Source organism: Mytilus galloprovincialis, chromosome 11, assembly GCF_965363235.1.
Source record: "Mytilus galloprovincialis chromosome 11, xbMytGall1.hap1.1, whole genome shotgun sequence".
In the NCBI taxonomy this organism is placed as follows: domain Eukaryota; kingdom Metazoa; phylum Mollusca; class Bivalvia; order Mytilida; family Mytilidae; genus Mytilus; species Mytilus galloprovincialis.
Window position 1 is genome coordinate 16,190,850 of NC_134848.1, and position 27,812 is coordinate 16,218,661.

Here is a 27,812-nt window from a genome sequence, read left to right on the forward strand (position 1 = left end):
ATTTCGACAATACATGTCTCTTCAGTGATGCTCGTGGCCAAGAATCGTTTTCAGCCCAATTTGTACTCATTATCCCTTTCTTAATCCAATTCTAGTCCAATTTGTATCTTTAACATGGTAAAATACAACCAAATATCACCTGACAGTGTCCCGATTCTGCCTAATGTCATGCAACAGATATTAAACAAGAATGTGTCCAAAGTACACGGATGCCCCACTGGCACTATCATTTTCCATGTTCCATGGACCATGAAATTGGGGTTAAAAGTCTAATTTGGCTTTAAAATTAGAAATATCATATCATAAGCATCAAGTGTACTAAGTTCCAAGTTGATTGGACTTCAGCTTCATCAAAAACTACCTTGACCAAAAACTTAAACCTGAAAATCCCACTTTCATTTTATATGTTCGGTTGACAGTGAAATTGGAGTCAAAAGTCTAATTTAGCTTTAAAATTAGAAATATCATATCTTAAGCAACAGGTGTACTAAGTTTCCAATTGATTGGACTTTATCTTCATCAAAAACTACCTTGACCAAAAACTTTTAAGTGCGGACGAACGAACAGACGGACGAACGAATGAACGAATGGAGCCACAGACCAGAAAACATAATGCCCCTCTACTATCGTAGGTGGGGCATAAAAATGAACAGACAGAACACTTAATTGTTGGGGCATTATTGCCGAATTTTGAATTGTTAATGTGAGGGTTCATATGTGGCAAAATCTGGATGCAATCTGAAATCAACTATAAAAAAAACAGCCATGACAAACTTTTTCCAGATCATGCCCGTTTCACAGGACACCATTCCGAGGAACACAGCACATTGTTCCTATTTTGATCGGAGACAGCAAAGCGCTGTCTGATCTTAAATGGTAGTCATAATCAGAACTGTGTGAATGAGGCATTTACAGTTAGCCCACAAATTTTAATTCCTTATGTTTTTTTCTAATATTTGAGAATTATCTTCTTGAAAGTTTGAAAATTTGTCTTACCAAAAATGCTTAATTTTATAAACATTTGTGACTTAGACTATTTGATACATTAATTTGACCATAATTAATAAATGCTTACTGTTCTGGTATGACACTGTTGGCAGTAGTGGTGACTTGATTTGATATAAACATACTATAGTTTGTCAACAGATCACTAGTATTATACATGTAAGTCCCAATAGAAGACATCGTTGTCATAGTAACATTTGTTGTTGCTATGGTTACATCATCCATATAAACACTACAGTTATACACAGGTGAAGGAAGGGTTTCCTTGACCCCTACAACTGTATATTTTCCTATACTTATCCACATGGTGGCGATGTAAGCTGTAATGGTTCCAACAATAGCTCCCTAAAAAAATAAAAAAATGTATGTTTAATTATGATTCAATAATATTTGGTATTTTACTCTTTCAAATTAAACTAAAATTATCCGATTTATTTTCAAATTAAATTAATATCATGCAAAATATCAATTTTTTTGTGAAAAGTTTCTGTGTTATTTAAGTGAAAAAATTAGCGTTGGAGTCACAAGTATCTCAGTTCATATAAAATTCACAAAAATAAATTCGGGTAAAATTCACATATATAAGACTTTTAAATTTTGAAATAAAAGATCTATGCAACCATGGATGGACATGTACAAATCACTGTGAGCTGGTTGTAGTACTGTAGCAGGAAAATAGTTTGAGGTTGTGTGCTAAATAAACTCATCATAGATACCAGGACTAAATTTTGTATGCACGCCAGATGAGCGTTTCGTCTATAAAAAGACTCATCAGTGACGCTCGAATCCAAAAAAACTAAAAAGGCCAAATAAAGTACAAAGTTGAAGAGCATTTAAGACCAAAATTCCTAAAAATTTGCCAAATACAGCTAAGGTAATCTATGCCTGAGGTAGAAAAGCATTAGTATTTCAAAAATTCAAAATTTTGTGAATAGTAAATTTATAAATATAACCATATCAATGATAATTCATGTCAACACAAAAAGAGCTGACTACTGGGCTTGTGATACCCTTGGGGAAATAAATATCCACTAGCAGTGGCATCGACCCAGTGGTAGTAAATAAACTCATCATAGATACCAGGACTAAATTTTGTATGTACCCCAGACGCGTGTTTCGTCTATAAACAAGAGGCTCTAAAGAGCCTGTGTCGCTCACCTTGGTCTATGTGAATATTAAACAAAGGACACAGATGGATTCATGACAAAATTGTGTTTTGGTGATAGTGATGTGTTTGTAGATCTTACTTTACTAAAAATTCTTGCTGCTTACAATTATCTTTATCTGTAATGAACTACGTCCAGTTAGTTTCAGTGGGAAATTATTTTGAAAATTTACAAATTTTAAGAAAATTGTTAAAAATTTACTATAAAGGGCAATAACTCTGTAGGAGGTCAATTGACCATTTTGGTCATATTGACTTAATTGTAAATATTACTCAGCTGAACAATATTGCTGTTTACTGTTTATCTCTATCTATAATAATATTCAAGATATTAACCAAAAACAGCAAAATTTCCTTAAAATTACCAATTCAAGGGCAGCAACCTAACAACAGGTTGTCCGATTCATCTGAAAAATTTCAGGGTAGATAGATCTTGACCTGAATAACAATTTTACCCAAGTCAGATTTGCTCTAAATGCTTTGGTTTTTAAAGGAGATGTGACATGATTTTTTTTGATTTTTTTTTTTGGTAAATAAATATTTATTTATACATAATTACCCCCCAAAAAACATCGAAAGCAATATAATTATCGTTTAAATGGATAAATAATGAATCTAAATGTATCGATCTGTCGACCTACTAATTATGCATATTTCAATCCCGGAAGTCACTCAGAACGAGGCTGTGACGTCAGTGGTTACATCAATAATATTTGACTGACGGGTGTATAGGCATAATTAGCGCAATTTCATTTTCGAATATCTTAAAAAAAAAAAGCATGACAGTGATTAAAAATGGTTCTGTGTGCTGCCAGTGGATGCAACAGAAGGCATAAGACAGTTTGAATTTTTTTTTTCGTTTTCCGAGTAGATCATCATCATCTAACCCAGGAAGAGATAAGAACTAGTCATAGACTTTGTTCCGCCCACTTAACAAATGTTTGTTACGATTGTGACCCAGAAGTTAAGAAGAATCTCGAGGGATGTCCTACCATGAAGCCAAAACTCCAAATGCAGTACCTGATATTCCATTGAAACAACCAACAACAGCTGAGCCCAGTCCACCTATACCTATACGCAGGGAGCTTATAAAAAGCAGAGAAAGGCTGAAGAAAATTTATTTTTTTCTTCGCAAATATTTTTTGGTTCACTTTATAATTTTTTTTTATGTTTAGTCATATTTGTGTATAATTGTATAGCCAAATATATCTCAATATTAAAAATTGGTATTTTGTACATCCTGTGTGTACCTTACTACCTGTTCACGTGTGCAGGTGTGTAAACTGAAATTGGACATAATAAATTAAAAGTCATCAACATTGATGAGAAGTTACAGGTATCGGCACACGTTCTTTACAACGCTTGATTTACCTTTGAAGTTGAAAGCTACAGGTGTCATGCCCCCGGGTGGTGATATGTAAGACATCGGCAATACGCGCTATTGCGTAACATGCGCCGAATCTGTGTACATCCATGGGCTCACCTACTGGGTTCACAGGTGAGGTTGACAATTGTTACGGATACAAGTTACGTAATGCATATCTGTTTAACCTGTTTGAATAAACAATAGTCAATACCTAACTGTCGGATATGGGGTATTACAGAATAGAGAAAAAAGGACTGGACAGTGCAGCTTTTAAAAGGGGACGGATCGAAAATATTGGGTTTGTGAATTTACTTTGTAAACAATGGAGTACAAAAACAATAATTAAATAAGCAAAACAAATAGAGAATTAAGAAGTAATGCTTCTAAAGTAAAAAAATAATTAAAAAAAAATCCTGTCAGTCCCCATTACTAATACATAACCTGTAGTTGGTACATAAATTTCTATGAGTTTTCTAATAGAAATAAGGCAGGTATGAAAGGTGTATTGCAATAAGTTATTAGTACTTACCCTTATTATTGTATTCTTTAATTAATAATAATTTTATTTCTTAATAAAAAATAATTGTGAAGAGATGCCAAGTGATGCTTTTAAAATGACAGACCATTGATGCAAGGTTATTGCGGTGAAAAACTATACGCAAAAGGTGATTTGAATGTGCAACGAATTTTGGCTAGTGAATGTATGCAAGTCTTTATATTGCATGAGACATAAAGCTGTATTACATAGTTTTAACTTAAATAATGCAAATACATCCAATTGATACAGACCTGGGAGTAGTAGATTATGTATAAGTATAGACTGAGTTAGTTGAAACATTATTTTACACAAGTAAATCATACAACATGGACAATATAAAATTACAATTATACTAGTATGATATAATGGACATACATATAAGGCAAACAGTTTATAGAAAAATACTAGCTTTCATTCGTAAAAAAGAGAAAAGGAAAGTTTGAAAAGTCATATGATAATGTGACAATGACGTGTGTACTTATGATGACGATCATGATGTTCCGTGCCAGTAACAGTAACGCTCTATCATAGACTATCAAGGCTTAACAAAAGCTGTTTGACCATTGTATGAAATTTTGAACATGTTTGAAAATTTGAATATTTTGTTCATTCGAAAGTTCAATGTGTTCGCAAATTAATAGTTTTGTATCTAAAACAATGCTTTCAGATAGCCAGTTAAGATTATTGAATAAGGTTTTTCTGCATGATGTGTATTTTAGACAAACAAAGAAGTAATGGTAGACATCCTTAGTATTTGACCCACAATGACAAGAAGGATCATTTATAATATTAGCTCTAAAAAGATCATTGTTATAAATGAATGGGAACATCTCAATTGCGTTATTGGGCCGTACAAATGAAACGTTTCAATTTTATATAATCGTTTATCGTGTTTTTTTCAAATTTCTGTTATGCATTACTGCTACCTGTTTTCTGTCGTGAAGATAGTCCTGAAACCAATTCAATAAGTTTCCGTCAATACTGTAAGCTTTCATTTTACATATTATACGGCCCCTATGCCAAACTTTGTCGAAGTTAGATAGAAGTCACAAAATACAAAACAATTTAAAGACTGAAGATATACCACACAGAAAAAATATTTAAAAAAAATAAGACAGTACTCATAGAACATTTTCAATGAGATTATTATGGAGGAGAAGAGACATATGGATTTATTTTACTGTTTTACAACTTCTTAAAATATTTCTTTTAATACCCCCCCCCCCCCCCCAAAAAAAAAAAACCAACCCTGTTATGTCATACTTATAACACATTTATTGGTGACAGCTTTAGTGATTCAAATTTTACACCCGTCAAACTTGGTAAGGTGATAGTTATTCTATTATTTTTATTCATTTGCTTGTTTAAGAAATTTTTCAGGAAGCTTGATTAATGAAAAAAAATAAAATTTTATTATGCAAAGGATATATCTGACGCCAAAATGAAGCCATTTATAGATATCAAGCCACTTTGACATGTTATTTTTATAACAATTATTTGATTATTGATATCTATTGAATAATTTTAAGTAACAAAGTTACTTCATATATAATAAATCAAAAATTTTGTATTTTCCTAAATTATTTTTTTCTTGTTATTAGAAAAATAATTTCGAAAATAAATTGTGACTTTTTGTACTGTGACGATTTGTCCGTGACTTTTTGTCCTGTGACTTTCTGTCCTACATTCTTTATGACCTATCCTTTTCTCTTATTAAATGTTATTAAATTTCACTCAAACATTTTTAAGAAATGTATCTTTATTTTTGGTGAAATTAATTATTGATATAGTATTTTTATATTATATCGACATTGCTTGAAAGATCGTCAATGTCGGATGACGAATTTATATCTTCTACTTGATTTTTTTCTACAAGGAGCGGCTCAAAATGATACGGTCGAATATCTAAAGTTAGAGAGTTGCCTTGAAAACTGATGCTAACACTGTCCATTGTTTAATTATGCAGAAATATGATCGACTTCGTCCTTATTGAGACATTTTCTCAGCTTGTATCCACTGACGTCATCACGAGCACGTGACCGGTATCTCATTAAAAATCAAAGATTACGACAAGCGCTGGATTCTTTGACCATTTAAAGGCCGTTAAATGATGTTTTGACAAGAAAAATTTATTACAACATATTTTTTTACCAATATTTATTAATTAATCAAAAAAAAAAAAAAAAAAAAATGTGTCACATCTCCTTTAAGTTATAAGCCAAAACTGCATTTTACCCCTATGTTCTATTTTTAGCCATGGCGGCCATTTTGGATGGTTGGCCAGGTCATCGGACACATTTTTTAAACTAGATACCCCAATGATGATTGTGGCCAAGTTTGGTTAAATTTGGTCAAGTAGTTTCAGAGGAGAAGATTTTTCTAAAAGTTTACTAAGATCTACAACTAGAGGCTCTAAAGAGCCTGTGTCGCTCACCTTGGTCTATGTGCATATTAAACAAAGGACACAAATGGATTCATGACAAAATTGTATTTTGGTGATGGTGATGTGTTTGAAGTTCTTACTTTACTGAACGTTCTTGCTTCTTACAATTATATCTATAATGAACCTTGCCCATTAGTAACAGAGAAAAATATTTGGTAAAAATTTACATAAATTTATCGAATTAATGAAAATTGTTAAAAATTGACTATAAAGGGCAATAACTCCTTAAGGGGTCAATTGACCATTTAGGTCATGTTGACTTATTTGTAGATCTTACTTTGCTGAACATTATTGCTGTTTACAGTTTATCTCTATCTATAATAGTATTCAAGATAATAACCAAAAACGGCAAAATTTCTTTAAAAATTACGAATTGGAGGGCAGCAAGCCAACAACCGATTGTCCAATTCATCTGAAAATTTCAGGGCAGATAGATATTGACCTGATAAACATTTTTATCCATGTCAAATTTCCTCAAAATGCTTTGGTTTTTGAGTTATAAGCCAAAAACTGCATTTTACCCCTATGTTCTATTTTTAGCCGTGGCGGCCATCTTGGTTGGTTGACCGGGTCACGCCACACATTTTTTAAACTAGATACCCCAAAGATGATTGTGGCCAAGTTTGGATTAATTTGGCTCAGTAGTTTCAGAGGAGAAGATTTTTGTAAAAGATTACTTAGATTTATGAAAAATGGTTAAAAATTGACTATAAAGGGCAATAACTCCTAAAGGGGTCAACTGACCATTTCAGTAATGTTGACTTATTTGTAAATCTAACTTTGCTGAACATTATTACTGTTTACAGTTTATCTCTATCTATAATAATATTCAAGACATTAACCAAAAACAGCAAAATTTCCTTAAAATTACCAATTCAGGGGCAGCAACCTAACAACGGGTTGTCCCATTTGTCTGAAAATTTCAGGGCAGATAGATCTTGACCTGAATAACAATTTTACCCCATGTCAGATTTGCTCTAAATGCTTTGGTTTTTGAGTTATAAGCCAAAAACTGCATTTTACCCCTATGTTCTATTTTTAGCCATGGCGGCCATCTTGGATGGTTGGCCGGGTCGTCGGACACATTTTTTAAACTAGATACCCCAATGATGATTGTGGCCAAGTTTGGTTAAATTTGGCCCAGTAGTTTCAGAGGAGAAGATTTTTGTAAAAGTTAACGACAACAGACGACGGACGACGACGACGACAGACGACGGACGCCAAGTGATAAGAAAAGCTCACTTGGCCCTTCGGGCCAGGTGAGCTAAAAAGACTCATCAGTGACACTTGAATCCAAAAAAGTTAAGCAAGAGTTATAGTTTTTGCTCAAAATGAAACTGTTCCATCATATACAACTGTGAAAATACAACGTTTAACTGACCTCAAGTTATTTTGAAACTGATCTTGTAGTTGTTTAACACAATTAATTTGAAAAAACAATGAGTAATTAGTGTGCAAATGAAAGGTGGAAGAACTCACATTGGCTTTTTTTTACCAGGTCAGCAATTTTTTAGGCTTTAAACATTACCTTTGAGTTAGCCCAAGGGAAGAAAGCTCCCAACATGATAAGTCCATTCAGAGCGCCACCTGCAGCGCCCATAAAGCTTAAGGAAGCCTGAAAAGAAACAAATTGATGTCTGTATATAGACCAGTTATTCAATTAGAATGTATGATTTAATGATTTGTATATTATATCTATTTACTACATGCAATCTGTAACTGTTTTAATCATGGTACATGTACATTGAACTATTATGTCTATATAATTGAGTTTAAATGTTGTACAGTATGTTTGCTTTTTCTCTATTATTATATTTTTTTTTATTTTTTTTTTTACTTGTATTGTTTTCATGTATATGAAGATAAGTAATTGTAACTAACTGTGTTTACCCTCTTTAAATAAAGAATTTATTATTATTATTATAATTAAACAATATAAACAATCAGTGATTCAATTTATTAAAAAATGTGTTTTGATTAATATGCACACTACAAAAAGATGATTGATTGTTAGTTGATGAATGTCCAGTGGCAAACATTTCATGCATACTGCTTGGTAGTTAATTCTCTTTCACAATTTCTAGATCACGATAAAAATAGAAGGATGTTATTGCCAATAGGATAACTATCCACCAGAGGCCAAATATATACAAAGACAATGTAATGCTATCTGAATGCCATAAAAAAAAGTTGGTTAGAGGTAATTTCCTAATGCTTGTAGATCTAGAGCAAGACTTTGATTGGCTTGCTTGCTTTGTTTGTATAAAAACAATTGCTCAAGCATTGTAAATAGAATTAACATTGGCAAACAATATATATATAGATAGGGATATTTAAACCTGTATATCATGTATATATCATATTTAGATTTTATTGGACATTTATTGGATGTCATCCCAAAAACAATTGCACAATTTACAAAAAAAGTAAGCAAGCAAAGTCCACCTCTGGATGCCAGATTTTCTACCAGTGTTGAAGACCTATTGGTGGTCTTCAGCTGGGTTTTTTAACTCTTTGGTTGAGGTGTTGTCTCTTTGACACATTCCCCATTTCCATTTTCTACTTTAATCAAAGTCTTACCCTACATGCATTTGAAATTTAGCTCTAACTGTTTTTCCTTTCAAGTAAACAACGAAACAATCACACATACCTGTAATACAGTTCCTTTTAAATTTCTGAACAAAAAAGTCACTAATATTCCTAATACTCCATATATAAGAACTGAAATGACATAAACATGATAAAGGTATAAAACAGTATTAGAAATAGTCAAAAAATATGTTTGTTTTAAAGGCAAGGCAAATGTTTGTTGGTGAATGACCTTTATGAAGAGTTTTACTCATTGTTGAAGGCTGTACTGTGACCTAAAGTCTTAAAGACCTTAATTAACGTTTCATTTGGTCTCAAGTGAAGAGTTGTCTCAGTTGAAATCATATCACATCTTCTTATTTTCATATTGTCTATGAATAACATTTTAGGGAGAAAAAAACCTGCCTGATATGCAGATAAACTAATTTGCTGATAATAACTGCAATTTACTTTAATACATATATATTCTCTTAATTCTATGTCATTTCTATGTTGCTTGTAAAGTGTTGTCTCATTGGCATCTTCTAATTCTTATAAATGATAGCACATCAGAGGTCAAATAATTTCAAACTTTCATTTCCCATTATTCATGAATGAAATGCTTCCCAATTAGTTTGATTTAAATTGGCTACTAAGTTTTTCAAAAGAAGATATTTTTGGGGTACCATTGAATATTATGCTATCCTATTGGATGCCAGTCATAGAAAATGAATGCAAATTTGACAATAAATCAATTAATGAACATTCCTATAAAAGGTGTCTGTCTATTTTTTAGTTGTGAAAAATAGGTATAAATATATAGAATGTACATTAAAATAAAACGTAAAAATGAATGTAATATTGTATCATTTTAATTTCAAATTCTTGTGTACAATTTGGAAATTAGCATTGCGTTCATTATCACTGAACTGGTATATATTTGTTAAGGGGCCAGCTGAAGGACGCCCCCGGGTGTTGGAATTTCTCGCTACATTCAAGACCTGTTGGTGACATTGTTGTTTTTTCTATGGTCAGGTTGTTGTCTCTTTGACACATTCCCCATTTCCATTCTCAATTTTATTGAACATACCTAATAACTTTGTGATTCTCATTCTAACAACTTCTGGTCTGGATGGCTTGATGCAAGGCTTTATCATATCTTCATATGTTACAGCTACCATAGAACTAAGATTGGATGACAATGTGCTGCAATAATTAGAAAACATTATACACCTTATCGCTATTTGTCCGCCATTTATGGATATCACACAGGTTCCAGAAAAATTTTGACGTCATAATACAAAGTATATGACGCCACTATGGAAAAGTGATTGTTGTACGCGTCAAAAGTTCAAGCAGCCTGGTCAGCCGGGATTAGCGATGAGGTGTATTGTTGTCAGTCTTATGGAATTTAATGAGACTGTCATACAAGTGAGAAGTTTAGCTAGCTATAAAACCAGGTTTAATCCACCTGGTCTGTGCGAAGTCAGGAATATGACAGTTGTTATCCATTCATTTCACGTGTTTCAGTTTTTGACTTTGCCATGCAATTGATTTGGACCTTTCCGTTTTGAATTTTCCTTGGAGTTTTTTGGCTGGTGGCCTCCATAAGAATTTTCAGTTTGTGACAAATTTTTAATGGGATTGACATGCAGATCTTTTCTATACGGTGGTACCCAACGCTTTGAGTAAAAGTTAAATTCTATAAAATATTAACAGAATATGTAATTTTACCCTTTGACAAACATATACAAATTTAAAAAAACTTGAAACACATAATTTATCTTAAAATTTCTTTGGATATATATAGCAATTTGAGAAACCTTATTTTAATCATTGTAAAGCTTAAAATTTCCTTAACAATAAAATGTGATTAAAACATTCACCTGATTTTTACAGAGTTATTTCCCTGTAACTTTTATGTAGCACCATAAGTCAACAATAACATTTAACAAATTAGTTTCTCTCAAATCCATAATTTAACTTACCTTAAAGCACCACAGAATAGACCAGCTATAAATAGACCAGGAATCCCAGGGAATCCCAGCATCTCTGATACAAAATATGGAATGATCTACAATCAAATGAAAAGGTATAGCATTGTATTGTAGAAACCTGCTATAAAGTCACATACAGGAATGTTAATATGCCTTTCCTAAGTCAACAGCCTGTAGTTCAGTTGTTGTTATTTGTTCATGTCTGTCTGTGGTTTTTTTTCATAAATTGTTTTGTTATAACTTAAGTCATTAGTTTTTATTATAGATGTATTTACACTTGTATGCAAATTTGTCAGCCATTACATAAAATCGCACAGGTTCCCCTAAACTTTGACATCATAATTCAAAACATTTGACGTCACAACTAAAAAGTGATTGTTGCTTGTCGTCAAAAGGTTATTCCTAGGTGATATAAGGTCATTCGGAGGCAAAATACATCTAAAGATCAAAAGTGAAAATACTTTTATTGATTTGTCTTTTTTTTATGTTGAGCTTTTTATATAAAGCCAACACTATGGTGCATGTGTTTTTTCATTGTTAATAGTGTACAGTTGCCTATAATTGCTGACATCCACTTCATTAAAACTCCTCATTAGGTTTTTGATAATATAACTATTTTACAGTTTTACAGTGACTATTTCATTACCAGACCAAATATTTCATGATTCAATGAATAATTTGTAATCTAAGAATGTTGATTTTTCCGACGTAGTGGGTATAGTTTCGGTTTGTGCCCTTTGAACTTAAGGACGCTTAACTATGGCAACAGAATATGCATGCTCGAAAATCCTTTCTGTGATTGGACAAAATGCTGTCATGGTGGGTGATTTGGTTGTGTTTGAACAAACGTCTCGTTAGTTATATTGTGATGGAAAGCAAGTGAAAAACTATAAATATTTGAACTAGATCTTACAAAGATTCATAATTTTAATAAAACAATTGTTTCTCCAATAGCTCTTTGCATCCATGACATCTGTTTATTCGGGACAATTATATAATTTTTAATGTAAACTTTGTTGTACGAACGTACATGACTTTTAGAACACACCTACGCATGTGAGATTTCCGCAGGGTTTTGGTGAATGTAAACAGAAAGATACGAGGACCTTAAGTCCTTGTGCTTTTGAAGGTTATCGAAATGATAGTTTTAAACATATACTCAAATTTAAATATGTCGGATATCTTTTTTAAAGATAGTTCTTGTTTATTATTTGATTATCTTGTTGAAAAAAATAATAAATGGTTATTGTGAAGTCATTATTATTTGTTGAATACCAATTTTTGTGGGATTCATGGGTACAGGGGAATCACTAATTCAAATGTTCAACAAATAACATATTTTCAAAAGGCTTTGTATACAACTACTGTTGAACTACATACCAAATATCATTGACCTACGACTTAAGGTTCACCACAAACTGACCTAATCACAAACTAATACATGTAAAATAAGCAAAAGTTTTGAGGTCAATAGACCATAACTGAGGGGGGCGTAGTCAAATTATTTCCATGGAAACGAGATGTGCCAAGGCTTTTACAACTGCATACCAAATATGATTGACCTAACTCTTGCCATTCACCATTAACTAGACCTAATCACAAACTAATACATTGTTGACACCGCTGCGGTTGCTGCTGGCGCTGGAAACAATATACCTATGTCTCGCTTTTTGACTCTGTCAAGGCGAGACAAAAAATGTGATTACGTGATTGCTTGGACACTCATAGTTGTCTCCTTGGAAATTATACCACATCCCCTTATTTCTATATTACACTGCAATACCCACCTGATTGGAATTTTTAATATCATTATTGGCAAGAGGATCACACCCTTTAACTGCGTAGTAGGCGAAGACAGAAACACCTGCTACACATGACATGGTTATCATTATAAATACACCAACAATATTCATCATCACAGCTCTGAAATTGAAAAAAAACACATTACAATATTTATTACAGCTGGTTTCAATGAGTGTGTAGGTAAAAGTAATATCTTTGGTTAGCTTGTTTGCTAGTTGAGCCGTGAAGTCATTATTAGGTAAGGTATACTTCCCACCTGTCGAAGTTGTCTAGTCCTACATACAGATAGATTGGTTGTCTGTCGGACTCATACCTGTAGCCAGGAGGGGTTCGGGGGGGGTTCTTATCTGTTTGAATTGTGACTGTTAAAGTTGAGTTCGTGAGTCCAAATAGCCCCCATTTGGAAATTCCTGACTTCCGGCATGAGACTAGTCTACTCTTAAAGGAGGGTAGATTACCTAATCTAATGATGACTTCATGGTTCAGCTAGCAAGCAAGCAAACCAAAGATATTACCTTTATCTACACACTCATTGAAATTGGCTGTAAACTATAAATACAATTTGAACAATATCTTATCAAAATCAATCTTTCAAACTTTAAAAGTCAGCATAAATTAGGATGTTTGTTTTCTATTTTGAAATGTATTGTATTTGTCGTGTCAGGGTTTTTTATAGCAAATTATATATTACGTAATGGTTTTGCTTATTTTTGATGGTTGTGACCTATAGTTCCTTACATCTTGTCTAAACATGCCTAATAGTTTTCTTGTTCTATCAATGGCATGAAATGATAGTTATTTCAACTTAAGTGGCTTCAGAATTAAAACATGATAACTGTAAACCAACTTATTTTCGTGAATACTTAATTTCATATAAAAAAGAAGATGTGGTATGATCATGTTTAGCAATTCTTAGCTGACTTTGCAGCAATTTTTTTGTTGTTTACTCATTTTCTGGATGTAATTATATAAGAAAAGACCCAACTGCTATATAATCATGATTTTTTTTTTTTCATATTAATTTTCCACCTACAGAAGTTGTGAAAATAAATCACTCAGGAAAAGGAGTAGGTCAGGTAAGACCCCCTTTGAGCCCAAAAATATAGCAGTTTTACAAAGTTGTTAAAATGTAAACATATAGTTATTTATTGGACAGACGAATGCTTCTGCTACATACATATGGGCTGTTTTTGACAATGCAATGCCCATATATCGAGTACTAGCATCATTAACTCATGCTAAATGACTGAAATCTTCACAGTTTCTAGCATTTTAGTTCAATTTTAGACGGTTTCCGTGTAAAACGAAAGTGGGCGCATTTGTGATCATCCTTAATATTGAAATATGAGTTGTATTTCGTCGCTGGGCTTCTAAAATGTTGTAAATTACAAAATTTTCAAGAAAAAAATACCTCACAAACAGGCTTTGAAAATTTTGGCAAAATGCATGCTTCCAAAATGTGGTATGTGAACTTGAACATTTTTGTAAATAGCAGTGAGATAAAAACTTTGACATTTGTGGATTATCCAAGAACTTAAATTATTTTCACAGAAATAAAGAAATGTACAATAATTTTTTTCCCAAAGCCATTCTACAACGATTTTCAAGTTTTCATACAACATTTTGGAAGCAAACTTTACAAACAACTGACATTGTCATTTATTTTGTAATATGTCTTATTTCACACATTTTGATTGGTCTTACTGTATGCTATTTTGTAATACCAAAGATTTCCTCCCGCCCAGACCATGGCATTGGTGTCAAAAATTATTTTTAGCCAAAAAGGTCATATACGACATTTTAGAAGCCCCGCGACGATTTGATGATAATACATAACATATATAAAGGTTGAGGATGAATACGGATGCGGCCACTTTCATGTTTGACACAAAACCATCTGAAAAGTGACATTTTTCGGCATATTTGGTAGGTTTTTCATATTTGAGCTAGAATTGGATTATTTTTAATGACTAAATCTTTCATATGAACTAATTGAATCAAATGAAATAGACACTTAAGTGTTTAAAAAGTGGTCAAAATCTTTCATCAGATGAACATGAAATTTGAGGCCAGAATCGGTCCTTACCGGACCTACTCCTTTGTTAGTTTACAGTATTCCTATGAATAATTTGAATGATCTATAGACAAAAATTATTAAACACACAAAAACTTGAGGGAAGGGTAAAAAATGTATGAAACTCAGTGAAGTCTGATAATTATTGAAGAAGTTTTTAAAATTCATTTATAGTTGGTTTTTCCCCCAGGAAATTGAACAAAGCATTACAACATGTTAGTTTTTTTGTACAACTGTAAAATTTTAAAATCATCAAAGAGGGTCTAAAGATACCAGAGGGACAGTCAAACTCATAGATAGAAAATAAACTGTCAATGCCATTGCTAATAAAGAAAAAGACAAACAGATAATTAATAGTACACAAGACACAACACAGAAACTGAAAGACTAAGCAACACGAACCAAACCAAAAACTGGGGGTGATGTCAGGTGCTTCCGAAGGAAAAGCAGATCAAAGATGCTGCGTTTTCTCGTTAACTTACTTCCTGGCTTCATTCAGTGAAGATAAGGCACTAAATCTCTGGATACTAGATTGACTGGCTCCGTATGTTCCAGTCCAGTTAATCATTCCTCCCACTACTAAAGCCCAGAAAGTATGACGGACTGTAGGATCAGGATCGAAGCTGAAAAGGAAAAATATGACAAATTAATAATAACAAATTGAATATGAAAGACTTTATCTTTTTATGTAAGGCTGTTCAAATCAATTGCTAAATTATCATTCAATGGTTTTAGAAAAAAATATTGCTTTTTTTAAGACTTGGAACTGCGTTTATTGAAATTGTGATATTTGTCAAACCATTTCCATGCTCTTAAAACTTTATACTGAATTTTGTTTTCATTCAAGCATCACTGACAAGTCTTTTGTAGACAAAATTAATTTCTGGCGTACAAAATGTACTTCTGTCAATGCTTTTACACCCCAATTAAAGAAAGTTACAATAAAAATCATTTAATTCTTAATTGTAAGTCAAAAGCTGTATGTAACTATGAACTTACTTCCAGAAATCTATTCTGTTCCATTTGGAATTAATTTCCCATACTCTATCAAACCCTCCAACATCAAGTGTTGCCTAAATTAAAAACAAAAAAAAACAAAAAAAAATACTTTAGGATGTCTGCTTGTCATGTTTTTGAAATTTTTGTCAGATTTTCGGAATCCTCTGGTTTTATCCATTTGAATGCCTTTAAAAAAAATCCCATGAACCCCCATTTTTCTTTTTATAAATCTTTTACATGTTTAATTATAATTCATTTGTCAAAGTCTTATAAAATTTTATTTATTTTTTAATAGTATTTGAGAACTTTAACTGGTCGATGATAAAGCTATGAAAAATCAACAGAGAACATTTTCCCGCCAAAATTCCAATGGCTAATATCTGGAAAACAAGCACATTGACCCCTACATATTTTTTGCTTTTCGATTTCTCAATATATTCTCTATCAATACATACTAGTTTTAAGAAAAGTTATTTATTTTGAAACTGAGCAGCAAACAATCTTAATAAGATCTTAATCACATTTGATTTTTCAGGTAAAAAAAAATATACTTACATATTTTACAATTTTTTTAATCAACAATATAGATCTTTACACACTGTGGATTCATTATAAACTCCTTATCATTCATATCATACCAATTTTTGTTGGGTTTAGGGGAACCACAAATATTAATATTAGGTAACAAAAGTGTCTATGACTCGAATGCAGACCTTATCAAAACAACAAAATCAAATATCCATGAAATTACATTTTTTTCCTCAATCCACAAAAATTTGTACCTCTGAAATAAATGAATTCACAGTACTGTAAATTCAGAAATTATTGAATGTATTTATTATTACGATTTGGTCATTTAAGACATTTTTGTGATATTGCGAAAAATCCTGTTTAATTCAAATAAAAAAATTCAAGATATGAGTTTAAATTATTGTGGGTATGACCGTGTCCCATTTTTTCGTTACAATTAAAACATCACAATAATTTTCTGAATTCTCCCACCTGCCCCATTTTTTTCAAAAATTTAAATCTACTAATTAATTTAAGTTGGCCTTACAGTGATTAACACAACCTGGCAATATAAAGACAACTTACCCTTATGACAATAGCTAATATACCAGCTACCATAATCAGCGCTTGAAAGACATCTACCCATATCACAGCTTTAAGTCCACCCTGGAAAAAGAGACAAATATTAACTTCTGTAGATTCATTTTAAATTTGTATAATACATGTACTAATTTTTGTGTTTTGTCACAAAATTAAGAGTAAGACAAAACCATGAATTCATTCATGCCTCCAAGAAAATACAATTTTTCATCAATCAAAGAATATTGGCACCTTCAAATGATAGTGGTACCAAACACCTTAACTGAAATTAATTTGGAATTTTCATAAAATTTGGACAAAATATCTATTTTTTTACCCTTTGACAAAAAAATAAAAAATTCCAAAAAAATTGAACCACATAAAACAAGTTTCATTGCATATATGGCCTTTGAAAAACTCTAATTTTGATCATTGAGAAGCTTTATAATTCCTAAACAATAGAAAACAGATTAACAAAGTTATGAAAATAAATCTTTGCACAGTATTTGTTAATAATTACATTAGATGTATGTTTCATTATAATACGATATTCTGATTGGCAAACTGCACATCACATGTTATTCCGTAAGCAATTGCATGAGACAATAACATTTATTATTCATGGCGGCACGAGGTCCCACAATAAAGTGCACAGGTGAATTAAATAAAACATGATAAAAATCGTGTTTTCATGATCCTAGCTAAAAAATGTAATTATAAGTATTGAATGTTTCTTTTTGTAATTTTATAGGGTTGTAAAAGCGTTGACTGTGCGTACATTTTTAGAATGAAGCGCTTCCGAAATAAAAGAAGCATTCAATTCTTAGATTTTTCAGGCTTCCATTTGACTTCATTTTATCCTCCCACAAGTTTGTCATTAAAAAGTTTTGCTGATTCTTACAGAGTTATCTCCCTGTTGTTTTGTGTACCACATTAAATGAATTTGCATGATCTGGACAGATACTGTACAGCTATGGTCCACTTTATATACACAGATCTATAATTCTGTCCTGAGCTTTGTTGTATCATGAGGGATTTCATAATCTAGGGACAAAACTTAAGGGAGCTCAGCCGCCCGTGGATCCTAGATTTCTATGTTAAACATATAGAAACTTATTATGAAATATCTGATCTGAGCTCCCAGCTTGAAATTCCCCAAGTTTAGTCCCTGTTAAATCACTCTCTTAAATGCTAAGTTTTTTATTTGAAATCTTAATTATCCAAATTCATAAGTTCATGATTATCAAATATACCCATTTTTCCCTTCACAATTGAAAGCAAATCTTTTTATGGTGATATCTATTTTTAAAAACCTTAGTTTTGCATTTATCATTTCAATCTTTTTTTGCTCTATTTTGAAGATTGTACAGTAACTTATAGCTACTATAATTGTCTTACTGCAGGCAATATAAAAAAGATGTGGTATGATTGCCAATGAGACAACTATCCACAAAAGACCAAAATGACACAAACATTAAAACAACTACAGGTCACCATACGGCCTACAACAATGAGCAAAGCCCATACCGCATAGTCAGCTATAAAAGGCCCCGATAAGACAATGTAAAACAATTCAAACGAGAAAACTCACGGCCTTATATATTCAATGAACGAAAAACAAATATGTAACACATAAACAAACGACAACCACTGAATTACAGGTTCCTGTAAGCATACCACATTTTCTTATTCTCAAAATCATTGATAATTGGGAAAAGTGTTTTTCAGTAAAAAAAAAAAAAGGATTAATTCTGATTTATTGTTTGTCATCTCAATGATAGATTTTCTTGCTTGAGCCGCCTCGGCAAAAGTGAGAAAAGCAATCCAATTGAGATGCCCAATGATACCATTAATCTGTTTATCACTATTTTACCTATAACAACATTGTCAATTGTGCTCTCTTAGTTTCTTGCGACACTTTTTTTCAATATTAGCGATAATTTAAACAAGTATTTAAAAACTATCTTACCATAAATGTATAAAATGTACAGATGCAACCAATAATAATAAAAGAGGCCCATTGTGGGAAACCACTCACTGAAAAAAATGAAAACACATGTTAATATTTACGTCATCAAGATTTTATATAGTTAAAAACATAAAAATTACTTCTTAAATTTTATTGGAAAATACAATGAAATAAGGTGACTCACTCAGCTGACCATGTTAGACAGGTGACTGCTGAAATGAGTTAAATTATATAAAGAGAAACTTTAAGAGGGTCTGAAATTGACCATTGGAAGCAAGCGACCGATGAACCAAGATGACTGTTTAGGCAGGTTTGTCTGTTTACTATAAATACACAAAAATGGCAGACCTTCATAAAATATACTTTTATAGCATGTGTTAAAAGGCTTTGAATATAAATACCTGCTTGAAGAGCTGTTGATGGAGCGAAGCTGGCTATCCCTGTGTATATTAACTGAAAACAAATACAGCTGCAGGTACACAAAAATGTATTTTCAATAATATACCGTACAGCGGGTTATTTTGGCAGGTGTAAATTTTTTACGATTTTCATTGAATAAGGTAAACGAAACAGTTTAGCAGTAATTATTTTGGCGAATTCAAAACTTTTATCAATACTTTTGCATGTACACTTTTAAAATGGGGGAATCATTTTTGGTGATTTTGTTCTATCTGCAAAAAATAATTGAAAATTTACACCCCACGAAAAATAAACTATACAACAATTGTCAAATCCCAACATTGACCCTGTAATTAGCATAATGAGAGATCAGTTTTTTAGTTTTCATATTGCCTAATTATTTCCATTTTCTTCTAGAATACTATTGCCTTATAAATTTCCTGTTAAATTCAATAATGCTTTCTTAAGGTTAACTAGAACAAGAGGCTGCCAGAGCAACAACAAACCGAATTTGTTAACATTTATTTTTCATTCCTGGCATTTTTCAATATGTACTTCTGTCAAGACTTTTGCACCACAATCAATTCACAAAGAGAACCCTTCAACACTTAAGTTATATTACCATAGAGAGATTGTTGATGATTGTTCCCGTTAATCTGGCCGCCCTGGAATTGTATCTCATTTCTAAATACTGCAAATAAAATAATCTCAAAATTAAATCATTCAGAAATTTAGAAAAATAACTATTATTGAATTCAAGAATTGAATGCTTCTTTTTGTACTTCATCGGGGTGTAAAAGCATTGTTCAAAGTACATGTTGTATGAAGTGCTTCATTTTAAAAGTGTGTGCACAGTCAATGCTTTTACACCCGAAGAAGTTACAAAAAGAAGCATGCAATGCTTATAATTTCAATTTTAGCTAGGATTATGAAAACACAATTTTCATCAAGTTTTTATTTTACCTGTGTACTTTATTGTTGGACCTCTTGTCATCATGAATAATACATTTTATTAATTAACTACACTGTTATTGGACTTAATATGATGAAAACTGCCTATGCAATATAATGTGTAAACTAGGCCAATACAGAATAACTTGGCCAATACAGATTTTTTTCTGTATTGGCCGAGTTATTCTATATTGGCCGAGTTGACACAAGTGCAGGAATTCGGAACGTCTCTAGATTTTACATCGAAAGTCACGATAAACACAAACTGAAAGTAAACAGTTGTTTTGAAGACGCAGTTGTCATTTCTTTAGTAGTGATCTTAAACATGCTGAAAATGTCAGTATGGCATACATTTCAGGCGAAAGACGGTCACATTCATTTAAAAGGTATTTTGAAAGCAGACGATAGAACTATTTCAGGTTTGGGGAACGAGTAGATTATCACAAAGTTCATTTCTTGACGACCTCATAATTTCACGATTGTACACATCGATTTTAAATTAGTTTCTGCATAACACATGCAATGGCAGTACCTTTCCAATTACTATTTATGTGTTGCGTCTAAATTTAAGTTGTAACACTTTATAGTGACTGAAAAGGGTAGAAAAATTCATCAGATGAGAAAATGCTGAAGACACCTGGAAACTGCACCAGATCATTATGTATTGCATCTAATACAAAGAAACAAACTGAGATTTGGATAGTTCCACTTCAAGGTAAAAATATTTATCTCTTGAAATGATATTAAGAAAATATTGTAACACTGTAGTTAATTAATAAAGATATTATTACGTGTATTTCTGTATTGGCCTTGTTATTGGTCCTCGGCCAGCTGTATTGGCCTTCGGCTTCGCCTCAGGCCAATACAGCAAGCCTCGGACCAATAACAAGGCCAATACAGAAATACTTACGTAATAATATCATAGTATTGTGTAATGTAATTGATTAAGGAATAACTCGAGATTGCAGTGTAGCCAATCAGAATAATGTATTATAATGAAACATACATGGAATGTATGTAGCCAGGAACTTTTCAAATGGTGGTTATTTCTACTTGCAACAAACAAAATCTCTGTGTTTTTAATTGTAAGGTCTACTATCATGACTCAAATTGTACTAAAGGTTTGAAAAAATAAAACAAAACATTTGTTATTCAATTTCTAAGGATGTGAATTAAGCATTAGATGTAATTTGGGTACTCATCATTACCGAATCATGGATCGTTTGGAGCCAATGGAGGTCTGTTCAAACCAATTTTTCTATGATTCAATATGATTGAAACTAAATTGGTGGATAATTTAGTAATTAAGGATAGGGGAGGGTTGAGATCTCAAAAAACATGTTCAACCCTGCCACATTTTTGCGCCTGTCCCAAGTCAGGAGCCTCTAGCCTTTGTTAGTCTTGTATGATCTTTAATTTTAGTTACTAACTAATCATTTACTAATGTACTGTGTATATATACATTTCAGGTATCAGGCATCCTTATTATTAAAGATATAAACCTAGGATGATGTTGACTCTCATTTATAACTGATACCATATTGAAATAATTTTAAAATTTTCTCCAACACTGTAAACGATTTTGTTGTCAAACAGTTGTGTATAATTCGGAGTTTAGTATGACATCCATTATCACTGAACAAGAATAGGTATTTGTTTAGGTGCAAGCTGAAGGATGCCTCCGGGTACAGGAGTTTCTCACTGCACGGAAGACCTACATGTATTGGTGACCTGTATGAATCTGCTGCTGTCTGATCTATGGTCAGGTTGTTGTCTCTTTGACACATTCCCCATTTCTATTTACAATTTTATCTACAAAATATTACCTGATACATGCTTGTCATCTTAAGAGGGTAAAATAATGGTACAAATAAAATGGTTGCCATGACGACTGCCCACATCTGTCCAAACACATATAAAAAATACTGGGTCCCTTTAGTGTACATTTCTGCAGGTGCACCTGTTTAAATAAAATAGAGCAATTGATGTTTAAATGCATATTCAGGGTGGAAACATTCTTATGTAATATGAATAATAACCCGGATTTGTCATGTTGTATGAAAGTCGATTTAAAGAAGTTATTTGACATATCTCGACTTATATCTTAACTTACATCTTGATCATTACTTGTAAACAATTCAAAAATTGACATGTGAAAAAATAGAAATTGTGTATAAAACTTCATTTTCCTATGAACCAGGCTGCAAATTCAAATTTGAATAGGGGACAGAATTCAAGTATCTTAGAATGTAAAACTAATAATATTTAGAAAAAGCTTGACTTTAAGTATGTTGTATGGGCTTAAATCATTGTTGAAGGTGAACAGTGACATATAGTTTTTAATTTCTGTGTCATGTGCTCTTTGGAGAGTTGTCCGATTGACTATCTTACCACATCTTCATTTTTAAATTAAACCTAAAAAAAAATAACAATGAAATATCAATGGAGGTTGTTACATGTGTTTCATTCGCTTTACAAATAAACAATTCCATGAATATATAATGTACCTAAAATCAAAATGGCCGACTGGAATGAGACAAGGATTGAGACAGCAACAGGGAGACAACTCATTTCTCTGTTACCCATTAGGAACTCTTTGGTAGTTTTCTGTTTTCCTCCAGTTAAGGCATGGTAAATCCCAATGCATGCTGAAATGACCAGTATGCTGACAAACACTGCCCAATCAGCTACTGAAAACTGGTGTTCCATGGCAATGCTGGAATGGTTACGCCACTCAGCAGTCCCGATTAATCACATGATCTTCTATATTTACCTCCCTACAATGTTTAGAAAGTTTAAAAATTATTTCTCAAATATCATGTTTGACAAAGATTGGATACATTTTAAACTCTGGGTTAAAAAAAAATATGGCCAGTTCAGAATTCAAAACACAGGTATTTTAATTACCACAGGCCAAATAAAATAGAAGTTGTGTTTCCAGTAAGGTCCTATAAAAAAGCTAAGGAATGTACACAGGGATTTCCATGGCCTGTTAAACGATGGCGCTCCGCCATCGTTCAAATGAATCGCGCTATCGTTCAATTGTCTTCCGCCATCTTTCAAAACTGTGAAATTTTTTATAGCTTGACGCCATTTTTTTAGCAATTATAATCAAATGCATGTAATTGCATAACCCTCAGGCTTTTTTATAGTATAATCCAATACAGTTCTAACGCCTGAGGGATATCCGGATTAAAATCGCTAATCACTTGTACCTGAGCTTGTACAGACAGACAGGAGAATATTATCTGAAGATAGACGATTCATTTGTCGAATTATTTAACAAAGTTTCCGCAAATGCTTATGATAATTCAGATTAAATAAATAAATTAATAACTCAGTTACAAAGTTTAACAAGTCGAACACGTGCTTTTATTTCGACTTACGCAATCAGCCCTTTTTAAGAATTACAAATAATTATTATTTCATCCCAAATAACTCGAGTACTGCTGTATTGTAACGATAATATAGAATTACAGTAAAAACTTTTAATATTTCCCGTAAAGAAATATTGTATCGTAATTCCGAATTCATTTCGTAGTTTACAATCAAATAGATACATCCGCATTTCCGGTTTCTTCAGACTCGAAAGATGCATGTTGCATAGCATCCATTTGCTAGATAAAGTCATAAAAACCTTTTCATTTGAAACCGTTTGCTTTCCAAATTTTTTTATCATTTTGTCGATGCTGCAAATTAAACCAGCCATACCGGTATGGGTTCATGACTTCTAAGTTTGACAGTGTCCGTGAAAATAAGCTCCACATGATTTTTAACCCCCATAATAATTACTAAAAGTAGCAAAAAAACTACATGGGGACCTTCGTGATAGTTTTTGATCATTCTCGACTAAGGTAAAGGAAGGGGACTTGAGGGCTTGGCCTTTGAAGGGTTACAAACGGCAATTATTGAATATATATATATACTTATATATACTTCTTGTATATAGTATTTATAATGAAAATTCAAATAAACATAATTTAAATAAGCAATGAATTAGCATGTTCACCTATCCTTATCAGGAGGGATGAAATACTTTCGATCGCGCTACACTGTACAGGGTAGATACGGTTTATGATGGTGAAAGTTCCTCCATCGTCCTGAGGGTATCACCAGCCCAGTAGCCAGTACTTCGGTACTGGCATGAACATACGGATTTTTTGTGTTATTAAAATTTGCTGTTACAAAAATATTAGAAATTATTATAAATTAAGGAATGCATCTCCCTCATGCAAAGCTCTGATTCCTTTCACGGATTTGGCTATACTTTTTGGACCTTCTGGATTATAGCTCTTCATCTTTTATATAAGCTTTGGATTTCAAATATTTTGGCCACGAGCATCACTGAAGAGACATGTATTGTCGAAATGCACATCTGGTGCAAGAAAATTGGTACCGTTAATTTTATTACTACCACTGGGTCGATGCCTCTGCTGGTGGACTATAAGTCACTGAGGGTATCACCAGCCCAGTAGCCAGTACTTCGGTACTGGCATGAACATACGGGTTTTTTGTGTTATTAAAATTTGATGTTACAAAAACAATAGAAATTATTATAAATTAAGGAATGTATCTCCCTCATGCAAAGCTCTGATTCCTTTCACGGATTTGGCTATACTTTTTGGACCTTCTGGATTATAGCTCTTCATCTTTTATATAAGCTTTGGATTTCAAATATTTTGGCTACAAGCATCACTGAAGAGACATGTATTGTCCAAATGCGCATCTGGTGCAAGAAAATTGGTACCGTTAATTTTTATTTTATCCATGGAGATCCCTGGTACATAGAGTTTTATTTTTATTTTTATGTTTTGTTTTACATTAAGTAGTTGGGAGCAACATTCTGACTAATGCAGAGCTTTAAGAAAAATAAAATAAAAATATTTAGTGTACATATTTGCAGGGTTGGCAAAAACCCGGGTTTTATGAGTATTGCCCAGCCCAGTGGGAAATACTGGGAAAACCCGGGTTTTACTGGGTTTTAGTGGGTAATACTGGGCAATACTGGGTAATATAAAATACTGATCTAAATTTAATAGAGGATTCAGTGATCAAACACAAATGTAATACATTTAATATATTTAGAACTTGTTTTATTTGTCTAAGATTGGTCAAACTGTAAATATATTTTTCAAATAAGAATAACTCCTATTAACAATTACAAATGAATTAACAATTACATGTAAGAAAAATTGCATTTAAATAATGTATATGTACTGTCACTAATTAATAAGTAATTATTCAGATTAGAACACAGATTTGTTTATGTAACAATAAACAGTCCTTTCAATTCTATAAATGTTAATGGCATGACCCCTTAGGGTGTTTATTTAGCAATATGAATGTATAACAATTAGAATAACAATTCACTTAAAAAAATGCATTTTTATGAAAGTTTGAATTATTGAAACAACATGAACAATGCTTGGTAATTAACAAGGTATCCTTAAATGTACAAATCTTGTATTCTGCTTACATACAATGTATATCATGTATATAGAATAAATGAACTTTTTGAGTTGAATTTTTCATTCTACTAGAAATGACTCAATGGTTATCTGTATAAAAAGTATATATTTAGCTGTGATACTATAAAACTACACCAAGTCTTAACTATTTTCTGTTAAAATAAGCTTAAAAAATCATATTGCCCAGTAATGCCCAGTATTAATCATTTCTGGGAGTATTGCCCAGCCCGGGAAAACCCGGGTTTTCCCACCTGGGAATTCCCGGGCGGGTAATACTTTGCCAACCCTGCATATTTGTGAAGGTATGGTTGCTTGAATCACACTTATATTTTTATTTGGTCTTATGATTTAGCAAATCTGGGATACAAGGATCTATTATTTAAAAATCAACTAAAATTTATGACATGTATGAAACCTGATTATATATTATTTGTTGTACATCATGCACATGTTGTATATTCAAACATATTTTTTTCTACTCCAGTTACAAATGTATCTTTTACCTGGTTAATTTCATTTTTGTATGCGGGAGGCCAATCTAAACAGAAGTAAAACAACTTCATGAACTTGTTTAGAAAACAGCTTTATCTCTGAACTAACTTTTTGACTTAGTTTTGTTTATCATGTTTATTGAAAATGAATAAAAAAAGCAGTTTAAGCATTTTATGTATGATTAACCCTTTGACAACACTAGGGATATATATGGCTCTTGTAAGCAAATTGCATGTCAATTGTTAGTCCAAATAATTATGACGTCTGGCAAGGCTATTTTTTTTTTTTCTGGGACGCCTTCCTAGTCCAAATAATTATGACGTCTGGCAAGGCTATTTTATTTTTTTCCTGGGACGCCTTCCTAGAAAGAAAAAAAAATAGCCTTGCCAGACGTCATAATTATTTGGACTATAGTCAATTGTCAGAAATGAACAATAAAATTGAGAATGGAAATGGGGAATGTGTCAAAGAGACAACAACCCAACCAAATAAAAAACAACAGCAGAAGGTCACCAACAGGTCTTCAATATAGCGAGAAATTCCCGCACCCGGAGGCGTCCTTCAGCTGGCCCCTAAACAAATATATACTAGTTCAGTGATAATGAACGCCATACTAATTTCCAAATTGTACACAAGAAACTAATATAAAAATAATACAAGACTAACAAAGGCCAGAGGCTCCTGACTTGGGACAGGCGCAAAAATGCGGCGGGGTTAAACATGTTTGTGAGATCTCAACCCTCCCCCTATACCTCTAACCAAATGAATGTTTTCAAAACAAACTAAAGAATATTTATTATAAGATAAGATATTTTATTTCCAATTATGGGCCCCAAAGGGCATAAACATTACAACATCAATAATTTTTTCATAATACAATACAAACAATGAGATAAAAAAAAAAAAAAGTTAAACGAGAACTATTTTAGTTCTTAAAGAATACGTAGATAAAGAATCTATAGTATGTTGTTTTTTTTAATACTAATGCATTTTATTGCAAGTGTGGTTGATATAGATAACAAACAAGCAGCCCAAAAAGAAAAAAAGAAAAATAGATATCCACATATGTATAGTACACAAAAAGTTGGATCAATTAAATATATAATAATTAGCCAAAAAGAAAGTAGAAATTAAACATGTCCATGACTCATCCTGTGTCAGCAGCAAATAGGAAAGCATTATAGTTTCCTAAAGGCAGCTGACACCAGGGGGCGATACCTTATGGGCCATAGGCATGTAAAATGTGTGTAAATGTCTCTTTCCTACCTGTATCAAAAGCAAACAAGGAAGCATCATAGGTAACTTGAATGCAGTTGATACCAGGGGACGATGCCTCAAGGATATAAGAGAACATTTGAATAAATAATATATCTTAACAATTATTTTTTTTTTTTAATCGGCTAGTATGTTTGTGATATTCAGATGAATATAATTTTCTATGTCCAATCAAATGTATATACACACATAGATTTCCTTTAACTAATCT

The 27,812-nt window shown here is 32.3% G+C and overlaps 1 protein-coding gene across 1 annotated transcript in view; it reads right to left on the reverse strand.

Moving 5' to 3' along the window:
• Positions 1-27,812, reverse strand: part of LOC143051754 (sodium-coupled monocarboxylate transporter 1-like) — a 34,889-nt gene that overhangs the window by 6,086 nt on the left and 991 nt on the right. The window contains exons 2-15 of the mRNA XM_076224666.1: positions 22,874-23,143; positions 22,193-22,326; positions 20,038-20,106; positions 19,418-19,469; positions 19,017-19,084; positions 17,054-17,134; positions 15,959-16,032; positions 15,442-15,582; positions 12,870-13,005; positions 11,074-11,159; positions 10,176-10,291; positions 9,168-9,238; positions 8,046-8,132; positions 1,076-1,350 (exon numbers count right to left, since the gene is read on the reverse strand). Of these exons, the coding sequence (XP_076080781.1) occupies positions 1,076-1,350; positions 8,046-8,132; positions 9,168-9,238; positions 10,176-10,291; positions 11,074-11,159; positions 12,870-13,005; positions 15,442-15,582; positions 15,959-16,032; positions 17,054-17,134; positions 19,017-19,084; positions 19,418-19,469; positions 20,038-20,106; positions 22,193-22,326; positions 22,874-23,075 (1,592 nt within the window). The 5' untranslated portion in view covers positions 23,076-23,143. The remainder of the gene's footprint in view (positions 1-1,075; positions 1,351-8,045; positions 8,133-9,167; positions 9,239-10,175; positions 10,292-11,073; positions 11,160-12,869; positions 13,006-15,441; positions 15,583-15,958; positions 16,033-17,053; positions 17,135-19,016; positions 19,085-19,417; positions 19,470-20,037; positions 20,107-22,192; positions 22,327-22,873; positions 23,144-27,812) is intronic.